General features: G+C 37.8%; 1 protein-coding gene across 1 annotated transcript in view; it reads right to left on the minus strand.

Moving 5' to 3' along the window:
• MORC1 (MORC family CW-type zinc finger 1) overlaps window positions 1-21,538 on the minus strand; it is a 164,226-nt gene that overhangs the window by 108,368 nt on the left and 34,320 nt on the right. The window contains exons 8-10 of the mRNA XM_068968384.1: window positions 12,900-13,025; window positions 2,917-2,996; window positions 255-328 (exon numbers count right to left, since the gene is read on the minus strand). Coding sequence (XP_068824485.1) covers window positions 255-328; window positions 2,917-2,996; window positions 12,900-13,025 — 280 coding nt within the window. The remainder of the gene's footprint in view (window positions 1-254; window positions 329-2,916; window positions 2,997-12,899; window positions 13,026-21,538) is intronic.

Below are 21,538 nucleotides of genomic sequence, written 5' to 3' on the forward strand. Positions count from 1 at the left end.
TTTTAAAGAAATGAGTTGTGATGCCCTTCCCCACTGTTCCCAATTCACCCCATGTTTAGTTCATCTTTGCTCTCAATCTCAGCCTTTCCCCAACTTGCTGAGTTTCCTCCCCTTTCTCTGCACTCATCTGTTTCCCTTGTGTTAAAACGAACTTAATCTCCTCAGCTTGTTTAGGAAGTAAGTGATAAGAGACAACAATGTACAGGAAAAAGCAAATGACCCTGTTCGCCCTTTAAGAAGACTGTATGTCATACCTTGGCAGAGGAAGACAAAGAAGTTCTGTCAGAGTAGTTTACTTTGATCTGTGCTTCTTTCAGGATGAGTTCAGCTAGAAACAGAAGCAAGATAATTTAATAAAAAAATTATTTCAAACATCTTTAAATGAATATTACATATACATAATACATACATGACCGGTAAGAATGGCTTACAGATAATAATTTCAGAAAATTCTATATTCTACAGTTTTCCCACATTCCATGATTAGGTAGCTATACAGTGTTTCCTCTAAGGCATGACAACTTACAGAGCATACATTTGTCATTTAGTTGCCAACTCATGTCAGACTCTTTGCAACCCCACGGACTATAGCCCACCAGGCTCTCTCTGTCCATGAGATTTCCCGAATACTAGAGTGGGTTGCCATTTCCTCCTCCTGATCTAGAAATCAAACCTACAGCTCCTGCCACCATCTCCTGCATTGCAGGTGGGCTGTCTATGTCTGAGCCACCTATACATATACATACAAATTCAAAAGTCATGACTGAATGTTTGGTTGACTGAAACGCTCTAAAATCCATAAAATATGGATTCAGAGCTACTCCTCACTCCTGGATCACTGGGGAAGGATGACTTTGTCCTTTTGTGGGAGGACTGATCGTGTATAGCATTCTGTCTTAAAGTGGATGTAACGTCAGTCTCTAAAATTATCTAACTCTGCAACGGAACAATGGGGGTTTCTTTTTTTTTTTTTTTGGCTGTGCTGGGTGGTTGTGGCATGTAGGATCTTTAGCTATGACATGTGAACTCCTGGTTGTGGCATGCGGGATCCAGTTCCCTGACTGGGGATCTAACCCAAGCTCCCTGCAGTGGCAACAAGGAGTCTTAACCGCTGGACCATCAGGGAAGTCCCTGGGGTTTCTGATATACATCAGTCTAGCTTCAAGTGTGTCCTTAGAATTTAATTATTTTTGTAATAATAAATAACATATTTAGATAAAACCAAAGATGGAAAATGTGTTATAAAGTTCCTGAGAGGGAGCAATTACATTTGACTAATTGTGGTTATTCCTGCAATGGTGAGAGCAGTGTTCAGCTCAGTTCAGTTGCTCAGCTGTATCTGACTCTTTGCCACCCCATGGACTGCACATGCTAGGCCTCCCCATCCATCACCAACTCCTGGAACTTACTCAAACTCATCTCCATTGAGTCCATGATACCATCCAACCATCTTATCCTCTGTCGTCCCCTTCTCCTCCCACCTTCAGTCTTTCCCAGCATCAAGGTTTTTTTCCAATCAGTCAGTTCTTCACATCAGGTGGCCAAAGTACTGGAGTTTCAGCTTCAGCATCAGGCCCTCCAGTGAATATTCAGGACTGATTTCCTTTAGGATGGACTGGTTAGATCTCCTTGCAGTCCAAGGGACTCTCAAGAGTCTTCTCCAACACCACAGTTCAAAAGCATCAATTTTTTGGCGCTCAGCTTTCTTTATAGTCCAACTCACATTCATCTATGACTACCAGAAAAACCATAGCTTTGACCAGACAGACCTTTGTTGGCAAAGTCAAGTCCCTGCTTTTTAATATGCTATCTAGGTTGGTCATAACTTTTCTTCCAAGGAGCAAATGTCTTTTAATTTCATGGCTGTAGTCACTACCTGCAGTGATTTTGGAGCTCCCCAAAATAAAGTTAGCTACTGTTTTTCCAGTGGTCATGTATGGATGTGAGAGCTGGACTGTGAAGAAAGCTGAGGACTGAAGAATTGATGCTTTTGAACTGTGGTGTTGGAGAAGGCTCTTGAGAGTCCCTTGGATGGCAAGGAGATCCAACCAGTCCATTCTAAAGGAGATCAGTCTTGGGTGTTCATTGGAAGGACTGATGTTGAAGCTGAAACTCCAATACTTTGGCCACCTGATGCAAAGTGCTGACTCATTTGAAAAGACCCTGATGCTGGGAAACACTGAGGGCATGAGGAGAAGCGGACGACAGAGGATGAGATGGTTGGATGGCATCACTGACTTGATGGACGTGTTTGGGTGGACTCCTGGAGTTGGTGACGGACAGGGAGGCCTGGCATGCTGCGGTTCATGGGGTTGCAAAGAGTCGGACACAACTGAGCGACTGAACAGAACTGAACTGTTTCCACTGTTTCCCCATCTATTTGCCATGAAGTGATGGGACCAGATGCCATGATCTTAGTTTTCTGAATGTTGAGTTTTAAGCTAACTTTTTCACTGTCCTCTTTCACTTTCATTAAGAGGCTCTTCAGCTCTTCTTAGCTTTCTGCCATAAGGGTGGTGTCATCTGCATATCTGAGGTTATTGATCTTTCTCCTGGCAATCTTGATTCCAGCTTGTGCTTCATCCAGCCCAGCATTTCTCATGATATACTCTACATATAAGTTAAATAAGTAGGGTGACAATATATAGCCTTGATGTACTCCTTTCCAGATTTGGAACCAGTCTGTTGTTCCATGTCCAGTTCTAACTGTTGCTTCCTGACCTGCATACAGATTTCTCAGGAGGCTGGTCAGGTGGTCTGGTTTTCCCATCTCTTTATGAATTTTCCAGTTTGTTGTGATCCACACAATGCAGCATATGTCTCAGGATAATTTTCAATGAATGTTTGCTGATTAAATGGACAATAATGATGTAGGCCATATAACAATAATGATACAGGCCACAAGCAATTACATACCTCTCTTTACTGCTTCTTCTGCCTTTTTAACTTCACATTTAAATGCTCCTTTAAAAGAAGATGTGACATACATATACTTTCTGAAATAAAATAGGAAAAGAACATAATCAAGACAGATTATCATTTTAAAGTTCACAATGCAAAAATATTCTCTAAGACTATATACTCCAGAGATACATTATTATTCAGAAAAATTCATCAGGTAAGTTACATTCAGCTGTTAAATCAGCAAAGTTTATAACTAAGAAAAATTCCTTGCTTTGTAATACTAAGCAATTTTGTTTCTGTAGGGAAACTTCAGGAGAGAGACAGGAAAATCTCTGCCCCCACAAATATTCACTTAAACATGTAAACTGTGATAATTTTCTTAAAAAGAAAATTTTCTATTGAACTGATTCATTATCAAAGTTTCTGGTTAATATACCCGTCCTTCTTACCCAGAGCATCATTGATACTAGGTAAATTGCTTCTCTCTCTCTGTAAACAATTATCTCTAACTGAAATGCTCAAAAACACACATTAATGTATCATTTTAAACTACTAAAACATTTTTCTAATTTATTGCTCAAGAAGCCTGTTTTCAAGATTCAGGGTTTTAATGAAAGCAAAGATACTCTAGAACAATCACAGAGAAAGAAATGTATATATATATATTTTTCCTCACTCAAAGTGAGCAAAATAGAGATGAGAAAGGCTCTGCAGAATCAGAGGTTCTCTGAAAGCAGTTGAAACTATGTTTTTCTCTAATAGAGGATTCCTGGAATAAGGATTTTAAATGCTGGTTTAAGTCATCATAGAGAGAAAAACTCCAGATCAATATTTGGTCTGAGAATACTCAAAGCTCTGTATACTTCATTCTATAACTTTTGCCTCTCATATCTATGTAGACTTGGAAGCTTACAATTCTCTGATAAGGCAAGGTTTAGAAAGACAGTGAGAGGTGGATGGAGAATTCTAGAACATCTTTTGAAGCCAAAACATTTTAAGACATGTAAAAAGGGAAATTTGTTCATGCAGAGGAGAGAGTCTAAATCTATTAATATATATATGCCCAATGAGTCTATGCCAGGGATAGGCAAAATACTGCTCCTGGGCCAAATTAAGCCAGCAGCTTGTTTCTATTATAGCCTAAGATCTAAGAATCTTTTTTTCCATTTTAAAAGATTTTTTAAAAAGGAAAAAATTAAAATATGAAAAAGAGACTGAATATGTCCAGATACCTACTCTCAGGCCCTTTATAGAAAAAGTTGACCAATCCCTAGACTCTAGGCTAATATCAATGGTTTTTGAATCAGAGCTTGATCTAGAATTGCTTTTCTATGCTCTGGCTTTTAAACAATGTAAACAGTAGTGCAAATTCTTCACAATACAAACAGGCCACACATAATATACATGGCTGTTAGCTGGAGTCTGTTTAAGACTCTTCTATTATCTCAACAGAGGCTGTACAGATATACTCTGGACAGAACATCATCATGATTAATCAAGATTTGGGCTACTTGGAGCCCCTTCTATCTGGGTTAAAAGCCTTTGTTTGTCCCTTTCTAGGAGTACAAATTACAAAAGACTGGGCAAATGACTTCATTTTCTGTGGTTCCATTTCCTTATCTGTAAATTGAGATAAAAACAGTGATTTCTGTCTCACAGGACTGTTAAGAGAATTAAAGATATCAGCATAGCTAAAGAACTTAGAATAATGCTGCTTCACAGTAAACTGACTTAATAGAATGTATTTTACCTAATAAACACCTTATAAGTTGTGTCTATTAGATATATGGTATAGAGGAAATAGTATGCATTTTAGAGGTAATAAACATTGGGAATATGAAATAAAATGAGTAGTTGAATCAGTTCTTTTCTTTTAAAAATCTGAAAAACTTGTGGAAGTGTGCCTAATTACCTACAAAAAGGCTTAATGCTAAAAAAATTAATAAAAACAAAAAACCTCACTAAATGACATCCTAAATTCATCTACTGCAATGGTTTAATGAACAATTCAAGTTATAATAACTATGTATCTTTACCTCTGACTTCAATGATCATTTTCCAAGAAGATTTACACAGTTAGTACAAGAAAGGAACGCTCATAAAAATCTAAGGTAAAACAGTTCTCAATTTGTTCCCGTGATTTTCTTTTACAATAAACATTGTTCATTTAAATCATAACCTAGGTGTATTTCAAATCAGTCTCTGTTACATTTACAGAACAACAAAATCTAAGTTTTAAAGTAGGAAATCATTGACCACTATATACTGAAATTATCATTTGCTTTCTAAAACAAAATCATGTATTAATCACATAATTATTTTTATTTGAATCATTTAAATCAAATCTTTATTTAAAAAATAAAAATGAAATTAAGGAGAAACTGAACAATGAGGTAATCCTTCAAAGATGATGTGAATTACACTACTCAAGCATTTTTAGAGACTACATTTTTACAGACAAGAAAATATAGGTGGCATAAAAGGTGCCAACTGTGCATTAGTGCTTAATTTTAAACAACAAAAACAAAAAAATGCTCTCTCTTCATGGGCGTGGGTCATTGAGATAACCTGTCAGATAATGTGTACATCTCAGATGACAGTTTAAATTTTATTATTCCATGGACAGAGAAGCCTGGCAGGCTGCAGTGCGTGGGGTCACAAAGAGTCGGACACGACTCAGGGACCAACATCACACACACACACTGCTCACAACAGTTAAAGAAAGCTACGGAATATATGTGATTTTGTAAATCTGGCAGCAAATCTGCCTGTTCTCATAAAAGAATGAATCTTTGTTCAAATCCCCATCCATAATCAGAAGCCCCCATCAGCCTCACACATTATTTTTTCCTACTCGTGGTCTCTTGAAGATAAAAACGCTCCTGAGAATCAGAGTAATACTGGAGGAAAAAGAACCGAATCCATCCAGCTCTACTCCTCAGTTCTGGCAACATTCCCTGCAAGGTTAGAATGGTTTCAACACCATCTCCCAAACTCTGAATATACTTGATCTCTGCCCACACTGGAGGTTGTGGTCTCTGTTTTCACTTTGTTTCTGCCTTCTTTCTCTGCCCATTCTGCCTCATTTTATGTCTCCATTCTTCCTCACACATTTCACCTTCTCCATCCCTACTTTCTTCCACCAATGAAACTGCATTCAAATGTTTTGCTTATGTCCACTTTTTATATACATCAATTTATTGAATATTTTCTTTCTAAAAGAGCTTAAAAACACAAGGTCAATGAAAAGTATTGAGGGAAAATGAAAACTAACACAATACAAAATAAATAATAAAAGTTTTGTTCTTTAGAATGGCAAAAATAAGAAAATACTATTAATAACACATATGGATTTGCAACCACACAAAAGCTCTCTTACACAACTATTGGTGTAAAAACAAATTGGTCTCTACTTCTTGGAGGGTAAATTAACAGGACCCCTCAAAATTAACAGTGTGTCTATCTTCTGACTCATAACTTACTTCTGTAATCCATTCTACAGAAACAATCATATTTGAGCATAAATATGCATATGGCAAATGATACCCAAGCATATCCAGTTTAGCACTGTAACAATGAAAATGCTGCTTTACTGTCTGGTGGCTTAGATGGTAAAGAATCTGCCTGCAGTACATGAGATCCAGGTTCGATCCATGGATTGGGAAGATTCCCTGGAGAAGAGAATGGCAATCCACTCCAGTAATCTTGCCTGGAGAATCCCAAGCACAGAGGAGCCTGACAAGCTAGAGTCCATGGGGTCACAAAGAGTCAGACACAACTGAGCAACTAACAAACACACACAATGAAAACCATGAAACCTAACTATACATCAGCAAGTAGTTAAACCACGGGTACTATACAGGGTACCTAACAGTGCCAAAGAAAGATTTCGAGAGAACTTTTGTAAATTAAAAAAAAAAGTTGTATAATTTTATGTTTAAAAATTGTGTGTGTGGTTTATGTGTATGTAAATGTGCAGAAGACGACCTGGGAGGGTATTTATTAAACTCCAGGCAGAGATTCTCCTTTGGGGAGATTACAGATCACTAGAGCACAGAATGAGTGACAAGTGGAAAAGGGGGCTTTTGGTTATTTGGTCTCCTCCAGTATCTAACTCTGTACTGTTTGAGTTTTTTTTTAATTTAATTTTTTGCTGTGATGGGTCTTTGTTGCTATGCACGGGCTTTCTCTAGGTGGGGCAAGTGGTGTGTGGGCTCAGTAGTGACACATGGGCCTAGTCGGCCCGCAGCCTGCGTGATCTTCCCTGATCAGGAATCGAACACGTGTCCCCTGCATTGACAGGTGAATTCTTACCCCAGGGAAGCCCCTGTTTGAGTTTTAATTAATAAATTTTACTATTTTAGGAGCAAAATGGAACTATATCCCCTAGAGAGAAATAAACCTCTAAAGAGAAATCAAAATATGAAAAAACATTTAGTAATTTTTAAGACTTTATGTGGCAAAACTATAGACTGTAGCATAATACAGCACTTTGAGTGACTGTTTTAATCAGAATCACCTGCAAAAATTTATATTTTCATTGGTTTTTAATGCTCATACTTACAAAATTGGTCCAAAACATGTTGGCTAATATAAAACAAAGTATTTTTTAAATTTTAAGTTGAAAAAACAGACTACAAGAAAATTAAAGTTTTAAACTTCTAATTATGCAGAAAAAATCAGCCCACAGTTATGAACTGTGACATTATAGTACTCAAAACCGTAATTATTTTCTTTTTAAGTACAAGTTTGCCTGGTTAGTCACACTATAAAATAGTTATAGTCCTACATTATTTATCAAAACATCTAATGAGGAGTGATCAAGAATTTTCTGGCTCGTATGATGTTGACAGTGAGACCTGGGTGTCAGATAGACTTTTCCAACTTAGTATGTCCAGTACAAGTGGAAAGAAACCCATCACCATTCTCCCTGACCCCCACACGCGCACCTCCCGTATCATTAGAAGGCTTTCATGGCTCCTTGTCTGCGTGTCACATCCAATCCGTCAGGAGGTCTTGTAGACTCTTATCTTTACAATCTAAAGATAATCTAAACACATATAATCTAAACATGTTTCATTACTTCTACCCTTACCACCTCGGCTCAAGCCACTGTAATTTCTCACCTAGAATACAGTAATGGTATTCTACTCATTTCCCTTCCTCCCTTCTTGCCCCATAAAATCAATTCTCCACTAAGTGGCCACAGTAATCCTCTAAAACAATAAATTAAGTAATGTAATTCTTCTTAAAAGACTTCACATTCTCAATACAAATTCCTCTTATTACCGTTTTGGTCAAGCCCTGCAGAACCTGTGGCATCTTCCTCACCGCTTTTCAATGACCATGCTCTAGCTCTACCATCCTTTCCCCCCTGCCTCTACGAGCTGTTCTTCTCTTCCTGGAAACATCATCCCATAAAATTCTTATACAATTCACAGTAGAATCCACCCTCCAAGATGTCCTCTAATGGGTCTTACTTCCTGGTGTTCATGCCTTTATGCAGTCCTCTCCCACACTGAATCTGTGTGACCAAAATATGGAAGAAGTGATGGTAGGTGACTCTCGAGTCTAGCATCAAAAAGACTGCAGTTTCTACTCTGTTCTCTTGAATTGCACACTCCAGTGAAAACCAATCCCTGCACAAATACTCAGGCAGTCCTGTGTAGTGGTCGAGGTAAAGAGGAACCAAAGTGCCAGCCAGCCATGGGAGTCAGCCAGTTTGGAAGTGTGCTTTCTACTTCCCATCAAGCTCCATAGCAATCCTGGCCAAAATCTCTTGTCAACCTCATGGGAGATCCCAAAACAAAGCTACCCTACAAAACCACTATCAAATTACTGACCCACAGACATTGAGCAATAACAGATGGCTACTTTATTATTAAGTCACTCAATCTGCAGGTGATTTGCTTATACAGGGTTAGATACATTCACTTTCTCAGTTTGTCCAGCTGTCGGCTCAAAAGCTCTTTACTTTAAAAAGTAACTTCTCTAATTTTCTATCTAAAATAGTCATCCAAAACCCCTCAGTCCATGAATCTCTGTCTATTCACAAATGTGTGGGAACTATGCTGAGCATTATGTTTAAAATAAACATATTTTTATTTTAATCCTTTCAACCATCCTGAGGGAGAGGGGAATTTTCAATACATAGTGGAGAAGTGTCAAGTGTGAGCAATTGCTGAAGGTCCACACCTAGCGAAAGGCAAAACCAAAACTCAAAGTGTCACTGATCCACATTTTGCTTTCAACTGCTTACAGGTATTGAAAGATTAAATGATTTAAGATAATACAAACTCATGAAGGAATACATAAGATGCGCAGTTTACAAAAGAGACACTTTCAAAACATGGTTAGTCTGTCCCAGTGGGTAGGAGGTGAGCAGCTGTGGAATATCCCTAAAAAATGAAGACTGTCCCAGAAGCACAGCATTGCAGCATATTCAACAGCAGACCATAAACTCAATGTCCCTGAATATCTTTAAAAGGATCATGCTGCTCCTATGAAAATGGGGGACTCCAACTCCATACCATTTGGGCTCCTTTCATTGCTACGAATCCACAGCAAAGCAGTGATAATGAGGAATGGAGATCTTCAAACAGATACTTTGGCTCTATCTCCCTTAAAGAGCTTTCAAAAGTGTCCTTCCTTAGTCCTAATGTGCAGAGATTTAACGCCTGCATAAATCTGAGAGTTATTTCTCTACTAAACCTAAAGAATCTAAAGCCAAAGGAAATCAGTAATGTCTGTTGCTGAAGATCAAATAATACAGCCATGTATTAGCCTGTCTGTATTATATAGATAAACAGTATGTAAGATCCCAAGACTTCTAAAATCTTTACATTGAAAAATGTAAAGAAATCACCTAGCTGAAATTCTTACCTAAACAATAATTCTTTCTACAATCTAGGCTCTTTTAGGGACAAATTTGTCCTCATCTTGAATGAGAGTGCCTTTCACTGCTTCATTAATTTCGTGCCACACTCATAACTCTGAGTTGGTGTATTATACCTTATGCCATGTGTCTGGAGAAACTAAACTTCCCATCCTGGACATACGGGATTTTGTATTCTGGATATCAAACCTGCTAACTGGTCCAGGGACTGCTTCAATCAAAGGAAGCTATGAGAGGGATCAAACCTTCCCAAACTCTTGTCTTGTCCCTAGACTCTGTCCAATAAGGAAGCTTTGAATTTGATGGTGGAAAATCCACCCTTCATGAAGCAAATACTAAATATACATGGCAAAGTCAGCTCAATAGAGCTCAGGTGTAACCTGAGCAACACTGGGCTGCTGCTTCAGTTCTTGAGAACACCCCAGCCATGGAGAAAACACTGAGACGAGTGACAGCGAGCATGCTGTATGGTGCCCTGCTCTGCGACTTCTCTGAGTGTCCTTATCTTAAACATCAGTGGGAAAAGGTAATCTGTGTGTCTCTGCAAAAAAATAGCACAACACTCTCATGCTGAGCTAGTCTTCTACTTCTACCCAGCCATTCAAGTTCTGCCCTCGAGAATTCCAACCACCACGTGGCAGCCTTTCAAGTTTTCACTTACTCTTCTCTCATTCACAACATGATGCTCAATTCCATTAATGAGCCCCTACCCGATAGTTACCTTACTATGAGCCAGCAAGTCCCCTTCCCTTCTAAAGCATCCTCATCTGAACATCACCCTCCAGACATGGTGTAAGCAGGACACAGTTTATTAACATCTTGTTCTGTTCACTAAGTTCCATAAACATTTTCAGCAACCCCATCATCCTATCAGCTTGTATCAGGCTTGTGGTCAATGAAAATACCTAGTTTTTTCATGTAAATCAGTATCCAGTCTAGTATTAATATATTAACACAAATAGATTTTAAAAATCTAAATTCAGGACTGTATGTATTTATATTACATTTATCTTTTGTACTTCAACTCATATCCATATTGTGCCTGATATAAGGTATTCCTCCCAGTTAAGGGTCAATTATGAACTCAAAATTGCTTTTTATCCAAATTATTGATACACATACTGAACAGAACATGATTAAGGGATTAAAAATACCCCTCAATCCCTTTTTTAACTTGTTAGAGACACTGGGGTAAAGAAGCTCCAGTAATTATAAGTCAATTCACACAGCTAAAATCCAATGTTCTTTTTTGTGTTTGCAATAAAAACACAAAGAAATGACTGATATATAGTTACATATTCTTACAAATAATATCCAGTGTTCATTTCTAGAAGTATACTGGAGCTTGGGTGGTCAAGTGGACAGAGTATTTAAACATTTTAATATATTTTAAACGTTTCTATTCTGGTCACATAGGGTCATTCCCAGCTTTTAATTTGTTCTGATACGGCCATTAGAGATAGAGTGCCTTTCAGGGAAGAAATAAAGTAAGGGTGACCCCACAAGTAGTGAGATAACAAGGATAGAACTTCACATATTTCTTACATAAAACTTTTGCCACTAGAGAACCTGTGAGGAAAATAATATGCAAGTAAATAAGGCAAATGGAGAGAAAGTTAAGCCTAAGGGATAAAGCCATGGAAAATTAAATAGGTCCTTACTGTAGATACCAAATATCAGATTTAACAGTTTATCAGAGCCCCGTGTAACACATGGCAAAGGTTCAAGCCTCCTTAAGTATCTTTTAAGGAATAAAATAAATATTTATATTATATCTATTCCTGGTAAGATATATCTAAAAATAGTACAATGAAACGTGCATTTAAAAAATACACTAGGATGGGAAACAGCCATCACTTGATTTAAGTAATTTAGGTAGACAAAATTCAATTTAATAAAATTTCCCCAGAAAAGAGAGACAAACCCACATTTTCCATTGGCTTAAACCATTTTGCACCCAAACTCCCTGAGAGAGAAATAATTTAATTTGAAAAGATCAGCTATATTGATTGATCCAGGAGACTCTTGGTACTTCCCAGAAGAATGAGGCTGATGAAAAGAAGTATCACTTTGATATGAATTAGGGAACAAACAGATTGATAGAGTAAGTCTCAGGCTTCATATACTTCATTTTTCAAAATATGACCTACAGTATAATCAGAAATCAAAAGTAAAGCTTTTGAGGAATCCATTGGTGTGTGGTCAGCTCATTCAATTCAGAGATCCACAGTTTTTAATATCAGTATTGACCTGAGCGATTGCAAGGCCTCAGGACAGCAACTACTTTTTCAAGAAAATAAGACAACATAACAAATGTGGGTCTATTATAAAGAATTAGTGTGCTGTTGGGGAAGGAGCATGGAATTTGAACTGATAAAGAATTCAGAGTAAGAAAATTTGAGTTCTTATCCAGTTCTGACATTTATTTATTTCTAAATAATGATATACACACACACACACACACAGTGTACAAGCATTAAATGTTCCTCCCAGTAGATAGTAAACTGAAAGCTAGAGCTAATCTTATCTTTCTAGCACAATCTCAGACTCACCGAAGGTTTTGATAAATGTTTAGTAAATAAATGAATGACCACCCACATATCACACACTAAAAAAAGACTGTCTTGATTGCACACATAGTTGTACAAGGTAAGTTATACAATATGCAAATATAAGCTTAAAAAAAGCTTATGCTAAAATATAAATGAATTAGATGCACATTTATACATATATTCTTTCTATATATAAAATATACATATATGTATATGATTTAATAGTTCAAATATATTATATAAAAAGAAAATGTAAGAGAACTGAATTTTTTTAATAGAACCTATCATAATCAAAGCACCTAGGATTCAGTGCAGTAAATAACAAATTCCTACTTGAGGGGGACAATCTGACTGAGAGTATTCACTACACCATATTGCTTTTATGGCCAAATATTTGTTTCATATGATTACTCTTCAGCAAACCTTCCAGAATGCAGTTCAAATTTTATTTGCCATTGTAAAACTTTTGTAATCAAATTAACAACTGGGGTCGGGGGGTATTTTACAAATGAAAACTCTATGAACACAACTGAACGAAGGTGAATTACCTGGGTCTGTAGAGGCAATAGCATAGGTATTTTGTTCTAACTCTTTTGGCCTGAATGAATATTCTCATCCAAGGATCAAAATATAGAACAGATGTATAGGCTCTGAATGACCACCTCTCTGGAAAACTAGGAAAGAAAATAATTGAATCTATTAATGACATTATGTGAGAAGAAAAAAATAAGACTACCAAGTCATAATGATTACAACTAGCAACTCCAGAAAGTTTTTTCCTAAACTTAATGACATGACAAATACCAGCAAATCTTATAACACGCACAGACCCCTAAATACAAGGGTTTACCTGAATAACCTACACTTAGATTAGAACTGCCCACAGTGCAGGAGACCTGGGTTGGGATGAGCCCCTGGAGGAGGATGTGGCAACCCACTCCAGCATTCTTGCCTAGAGAATATCCATGGACAAAGAAGCCTAGTGGGCTAAAGTCCACGGGGTTGCAAAAAGTCGGACACGACTGAGCGACTTCACTTTCACTTTTCACTTGCATGCATTGGAGAAGGAAATGGCAACCCATTCCAGTGTTCTTGCCTGGAGAATCCCAGGGATGGGGGAGCCTGGTGGGCTGCCATCTATGGGGTCGCACAGAGTCGGACACGACTGAAGTGACTCAGCAGCAGCAGCAGTAGCAGCAGCAGCAGCAGCAGCAGACTTACATCAGTGGAGAAGGAAATGGCAACCTACTCCAGTACTCCTGCCTGGAGAATCCCTTGGACAGAGGAGCTTGGTGGGCTACAGTTCGTGGGGTCATAGTCGGACACGACTGAGCAACTGGCACACACACACACATACACACAGACTTACATCAGCAATAGAAAAGATACTTTTCATTAAAACTATCAGCCCAGAAGGACAAAATCACATCAAATAAACAAAATAATTCCCTTGCTTAAGCATAACAAAAAGAATCTAGGCCCACATGAATGAAATACATTTCCATGAAGTTACTGTGCAGAGAGAAATACAATAAAATGTTTAATTTGCCTTGAAAATTATGAACAAGAAACATAAAACTTCATTCTATAACTGAAATAAGTATTAACATAAGGATTACAATAAATATTAATGGACAGTTGAAGGGAGGAATCCAACAATGGAAGTGAAAAATAGAAAGAGAAAAGTAAAGGATGGAAAGGCAATGAAATTGAAGTGGAACAATGTAAACAGCCTACGAAGAAAACTGCTCTTGTAAAACTGCATAGTGTTGAGAAGTCTTTGTGTTGCCGTATACTAACAACTCCAGGGACCTTCAGAATTCAAGTATACTTACAAACTGTAAATCCTCTCCAAACAGACAAGAAATAAAGATCAAAAAAGGCCTAGCCATGCTGAAGAAGTATCACTTTTCATCTACTAGGTCCAAGAAAAGACTGCTATGAAGGCCATAAGGCACAAACAGAAAGCAGGGAGTGGTAACCCTATCATTTTTACAATCCCACCTCAGTCCAGAGGGAGGCAAGCTGATGGAAAAGAAATATAAAGCCTGTCTGGGTGGGGGTGTTGTTGCTCAGTGGGTCACAATGTTGGCAGTTACTCAGCGAGAAAGAACAGAACTCTAAGGAATTTATAAAAATGATGACAAAGCTCACAGGCTTGCAGTCTAAGGATTTCCTGGTTGGTTGAAAGTTCCTCCAGGCAGGATTTGAAGCTCATTATAAATCCATTAATTGTTTAAAAATAAATTCTTTTAAAGTAAGCCTTCAGTAGAATTTCCCAATGTTAATTATATAAAAGTATCTAGTCATGGCTGTTGTTTAGTCACTAAGTTGTATCTGACTCTTTGCAACCACATGGACTGTAGCCCGCCGGGCTCCTCTGACCATGGGATTCTCCAGGCAAGAATACTGGAGTGGATTGTCATTTCCTTCTCCAGGGGATCTTCCTGACCCAGGGATCGAATGTGGGTCTCCTGCATTGCAGGCAGATTCTTTACCATCTGAACCACCAGGGAAACCCAAGGTTAATTGCAGTGGTCTTTAAATGGCAAATATGAGTGTAGCTTTAACGTGACAAGAAAGGCTGTGTGCATGAAGGCATAATAGCACTGCAATAATGAAGTTGATTATTAGTATACCAGAAGCTGCACAAGCAAGTTAAGTCCTCACCTGTAAAGAAAAAAAAAAAAAAAAAAGTCACCCTGGGACACTATAAAAATTCTGAGTACTTTTCCCATTATTCAAATCCTTTCTGGATCTCCTAATTTGAAATTGCCCCTACAGCTAGAAGCATTCTTTTAACTTTCCTCAAAGCTAACACTTCTCTGTCATTTGAAGGTAAAAGTCAAAAGTAATTCAGAGCCAAGTTTGAGAATTTGAGAAATATGGTAAGAGATCAAACTGAGTTAGACAAGTTTTGATTAAAAAAACATCACACAAATATAAAATAAGGACACGAATCCTTCTACCTCTTAATAGGTCATTTTCTACTCATTCAATAAATATTCAATGAACATTCACAGCACGTGTGTAGGGGATCCTCAAGCCCTTCCTCTGTGACGAGGGGAATACACTAGAAAGTCTCACAGGACTTAGCATATAACTGTACTCAAGGCTAAGATTCATCATGGAGATGTATCAGGATATACAGGAACTCTGGCAGAAAAGATAACGGTGTCTGGAAGAATCTTTGCCAGCTTTCTCATGTTCTCTCCTTCTCATGAAGGGTCAGACAGACAATACTCCTCTGCAGCTATGAATATGTAGCAACATGTGTGTGATGCTTCTGCCTAGGGAAGCCTGTTAAGAGAGTGAGTACTCAAGGTTTTTTGTCTTTGTTGTCTCTGTCTTTTTTTCCCTGGGGCTGGTCATATAAGCACCCTCTGCTTAGCATGTATTAAAATTCCAGGGTCCCAGAAATAATGTAGATCTTCAGCATAAATCAGGTTATTTGCACAGTCTGTACACAGTGAGCCACCTTTACCTGTTAGAGAAAGTTCTGTATCAGTGATGGGGGACTGTTTACTAGCTAAGTTTCCAGGAGCCAGCCAAGGGTCAATCTTGTAAACAAACCTTTTAATATTAACTTCCCATTCACTTGTGACTAACAGAATGGCAATAATTCTTATGCTATTATGATGTTTCAGTGATAGAAAAAGAAGGCTAAATAGGAAATCTGTATATGAAATAGGCCAATCAATGTCATTTTCAAATGCTTTTATATGATTCTTAAGGTCCTTCACGACCCTGACCCCACTTAATTTTCTAGCCTGATCTCCCGCCAGCTTCAGTCTAGCCTTTCAGGACTACTGACTTCTCCAGATATGGGATCAAGCTTTATAATCCTCAAGGCTTGGCACATTTTAATTCGTTGGCCATTTTCAGTTACCTCCTCTTCACGCTTCAGGAGATGTCATTTGCTGTCTTCCCTCACTCCCCAAGGTTGGGTGACTCATTCTCTTCCAGTGCTTCCCTCCTTCTGTGCCTCCTTTTCAGAGCACCTGGGCTTCCCAGTGACTCAGCAGTAAAGAATCTGCCTGCAATGCAGGAGACCTGGGTCTGATCCTCGGGTGGAGAAGATCCCCTGGGAGGAGGCATGGCAACCCACTGGAGTGGGAGAGTTCCATGGACAGAGGAGCCTGGTGGGCTGCAGTCCATCGGGTCAGAAAGAGTCAGACACAAATGAAGTTACTGAGCATGCATGCACACCACTTAGTCTTGTCACTGCCTGTTTACCTACTGTATCCCCATCAGGCTGTATCCTCTATGAGGCTATCATCCTCATCAATAAATGTTTGTCAAATAAGTGAAAATTATTCAGGACGTCCTTGGTTTAATTTAGAATGAACAACAGAGGAGTCTCTGTTGTTTTTCAGTTGCTAAGTAGGATCTGACATTTTGCAATCTCATGGACTGCAGCACACCAGCTGCCTCTGTCCTCCACTATCTCCCAGAGTTTGCTCAAATTCATGTCCATTGAGTTGGTGATGTTATCTACCCATTGCACCCTCAGCTGTCCCCTTCTCCTTTTTCCTTCAATCTTTTCCAGCAGCAGGATATTTTTCAATGAGTCAGCTCTTTGCATCTGGTGGCCAAAGTATTGGAGCTTCAGCATCAGTACTTCCAATGAATATTCAGGATTGATTTCCTTTAGGATTAACTGGTTTGATCTGATCTCCTTTCAGTCCAAGAGACTCTCAAGAGTCTTCTCCAACACCACAATTCAAAGGTATCAGTTCTTTGGGTTGTTGGAAAAGGGTGTTTGCTATGACCAGCATGCTCTCTTGCCAAAACTCAGTTAGCCTTTGCCTTGCTTCATTTTGTACTCCAGGGCCTAAACTTGCCTGTTACTCCATGTATCTCTTGACTTTCAGCTTTTGTATTCCAATTCTCTTTGATGAAAAAGACAACTTTTTCTGGTCTTAGTTCTAGAAGGTCTTGTAGGTCTTCATAGCACCATTCAGCTTCTTTGGCATCAGCGGTTGGGGCATGGACTTGGATTACTATGATGTTAAATGGTTTGCTTTAGAAATGAACTGAGATCTTTCTATCATTTTTGAGGCTGCACCCAAGTACTGCATTTCAGACTCTCTTGTTGACTATGAGGGCTACTCCATTTCTTCTAAGGGATTCTTGCCCACAGTAGTAGATATAATGGTCATCTGAGTTAAATTCGCCCATTCCCATCCATTTTAATTCACTGATTCCTAATTTGCCAATGTTCAATCTTGCCATCTCCTGCTTGGCCACTTCCAATTTATCTTGATTCATGGAACCAACGTTCCAGGTTCCTATGCAATATTGTTCCTTACAGCATCGGACTTTACTTTCACCACCAGACACATCCACAACTGAGCATCATTTCTGCTTTGGCCCAGCTGCTTCATTCTTACTGAAGGATTAGTAATCACCTTCCACTCTTCCCCAGTAGCATACTGGACACCTCCCATCCTGGGGGGCTCATCTTTCAGCATCATATCTTTTTACCTCTTCATACTGTCCATGGGGTTCTCCAGGCAAGAATATTGGAGTGGGTATCCTTCCACAGTTCAGAAAATGACTCTAAAATCCAGCTACTGGACTAAATTAGATCCCTTCTGGAATATCTCAGAGGTGCCATATTTCTACTCATGAAAACATTATATGTTATAACCAAGACACTTTTCTAAATTTACTGCCAAAGTCCCTAAAAAAAATCTCTGAAGATTTTTGAAGTTGAAACTAACAAAGCCTAAATTATCTTGAATATACAGAAGTGCATAAAGATTTTTAACTAGTTTAAGTTCTGAACTATAAAGGGGATAACCAAATTTAACCTTAGGGTAGATTATATCTAAGAGAAATGTCAACTCAAAGAGGTAATTTAAAAGGAAAGTTATAAGCTTCGCAAAGTAATGAAAGTGCTTCTACCATAACCATAGTACAGTAAGAAGCACATTATAACAATTTGAAGCTGTAACTTTTGATGTGTTCCCAGGCAGCTCAGTTAAGACATAAACTGGAGACATTACAGAATGCTGCCCAATGACTATCAATTTAGAGATACATACACTGACAATATGTCACCTAATTTCAAAACATTACTTAGTACAAAATTTCAACTCTGTGACTCTGTATTCTATCATTGCTTTCAGAACTGCTTTGTCAGATGGGTTCCTCTAGTTGCCTGAGATCTGGAACTGTGATGGATTCCAGGGGTATGAAAGGCCCTTTTGATGGCAGTCAATTCCATGACATGCCTTTTTTTGGTCATGAATCTGTGACAAGAGTCCATGCTTTCTTCCATTTTATCATAAGGGTTGAATATGTTAAGAAGATAATAAGTAACTGAAAGAAACATGGGTACAAGGAAATCACATGCACAACAGACCAGATGAAAATGGTTATACGATCCTAGCCCCTACAAAAAGGGGAAAATGCTACAGGAGCGATTCAGCCTTCACAATTTGAAAACATAATTCACAAAGACACATACACCCCAATGTACATTGCAGCACTATTTACAATAGCCAGGACATGGAAGCAACCTAAATGCTCAGCAACAAATGAACGGATTAAGATGTGTTACACTTACAAACAATGCAATATTACTCAGACATGAAAAGGAACAAATTTGAATCAGTTCTAGTGAGGTGGCAGAACCTAGAGTCTGTCATACAGAGTAAAGTAAGTCAGAAAGGGAAAAACAAGTATCATATAATTACGCATATATATGGAATCTAGAAAAATGGTATTGATGAATCTATTTGTGAGGCATGAATAGAGACACAGACGATGAGACAGACTTGTGGACACAGGGTGGGAAGGAGAGGGTGGGACGAATGGAGAGAGTAACACTGACATATATACACTGCTGTATGTGGGAAGCTGCTGTATAGCACAGGAAGCTCAACTTGGTGCTCTGGGATGACTTAGCGAGGCAGGATTGGTCGGGGGGTTGGGAGGGAGGCTCAAGAGGCAGAAGATACACATATACATATAGCTGCTTCCCTTGCGGCTCAGCTGGTAAAGAATCCATCTGCAATGCAGGAGACCCAAGTTCAAGCCCTGGGTTGGGAAGAACCCCTGGAGAAGAGAAAGGCTACCCACTCCAGTATTCTCGCCTGGAGAATTCCATGGACTGGTATAGTCCCTGGGGTTGCAAAGAGTCGGACTCGACTGAGCAACTGTCACTCCATAACTGATTCACCTTGTTGTACAGCAGAAACTAATACAACACTGTAAAACAATTCTATTTCAATTAAAAAAAGAGAATATTTTACATAAAACTCCATATCAACAAATTTGAAAATCTAAACAAAATGAGTATTTTTAATAAGAAATTATAAATAATAAATTTGCCCTAAGAATTTTAAATTTTGAATAGATTAACAGTTATAACCCAATTGAAAAGTAATAAAAGTAACAAAACTAGTAACAGGACCACAAAATTTTCAGGGAACTTCTATCCAACCTATAGGTAAATGAAAAATTCATTTTTTTAAAATTTTATTTATTTATTTATTTTTTACTTTACAATACTGTATTGGTTTTGCCATACATCAACATGAATCCACCACGGGTGTACATAAGTTCCCACTCCTGAACCCCCCTCCCACCTCCCTCCCCATACCATCCCTCTGGGATATCCCAGTGCACCAACCCCAAGCATTCTGTATCCTGCATTGAACCTAGACTGGTGATTCGTTTCTTATATGATAACGAAAGAGGTGAAAAACTTTCCAGCTCATTCTACTATAGACTATACACCAATAGTAAGATAAGGATAATAAAAGCATAATTATAGGCAATCTCATATGTAAACATAGAGACGAAGAAACATTAAAAAAATACTAGCAAAATTAACACAGTGAATAATACATCATAAGCTAGTTGGGCTTATTTAAACAAAGCAAGGATGGTTCAACATTATAAACTCTAATATAATAACACATTGCTTTAACAGATTAAAGGAGAAAAACAAATCTAAATCACCTCAACAGATATCAGAAAGCACTGACTAAAATTTAATACCCATTTTCTGATGTAAAAAATAAAAGGAACTCAATAAACTAGAAATAACTGCCTTCCTGAAACTGAAAAGGCATTGATTCAAAGGAATACTAACTAGAATAATCATCACACCTAATAGTCAAGTATAAAAAAACTCTATTAAGACAAAAACAAGACAAAAAAGCATGTCTGCTATTACCACTTCTATTTAACTAGCTAATTAGTTAAAACAAGGAATAAAGAAATAATAAGTAGTTGGTTGGAAGGTATCACTGACTCAATGGACGTGAGTCTGAACAAACTCAGGGAGATAGTGAAGGTCAGGGAAGCCTGGCATTCTGCAGTTCATGGGGCTGCAAAGAGACATGACTTAGCGAATGAACAACAGAAATGAAGACATAAAACCATCATTGTTTAAAAATAAAAACTACATATAAAATTTAACTGAAAAGTATTAGAATAAAATAGTTCAGTAAATGATGAGATATAAAATCAACAGGCAAAAAGTCAATGCTTCACCATCAGTAAACTAACAAATAATTTGAAAAAGCAATGAAGAAAAAAATAAGTCTTACCTGAATGCTAATAAGAGTCAGAAAATACCTAAAAATAAACCTAACAAGAAATATACAAGACTTAAGTGAAGAAATAATAATAGCTAACAATTGCTGGGTATGTACAATGTGCCAAAGAAGAATTTAAGCACTTTTTACATCATATATCGTTTAATCTTCACAACAACCCGGTGACATAACACCATTACTATCATTACCATTTACAAATGAGTAAATTGAGGCTCTGTGAGGTTAACTACCTTCCTCATAAAAACACAGCAGGTAGAACTATAAATTGAACTCAATCTAACTACCAAAGCTCTGTTCTTAATTAGTATGATATACTATGCTGTTATAAAACTCCACTCAACTATATAGAAGTAGACAGGAATAAGGACCAAAACATAAAAATGCTAGTTCTCCCCCAATTAATCCATAAATGCAATGGACTACCAGTAAAAAACTCAAGAATTTTTTGTAATAAAACTTGAAAAGCTTATTTTAAATATTCATATAAAAATGAACATCTACAAGTAAGGCAATTTTTTTAAAGTTTAGGGGTAGTCTTACCAAATAACAAAATGCCTCCATTAAGAAATTCTAATGGAGCAGGAATAAAAAATTATATCAGTGAAAAGGGA

This window comes from Capricornis sumatraensis, chromosome 1, assembly GCF_032405125.1.
Source record: "Capricornis sumatraensis isolate serow.1 chromosome 1, serow.2, whole genome shotgun sequence".
NCBI classification, from domain to species: domain Eukaryota; kingdom Metazoa; phylum Chordata; class Mammalia; order Artiodactyla; family Bovidae; genus Capricornis; species Capricornis sumatraensis.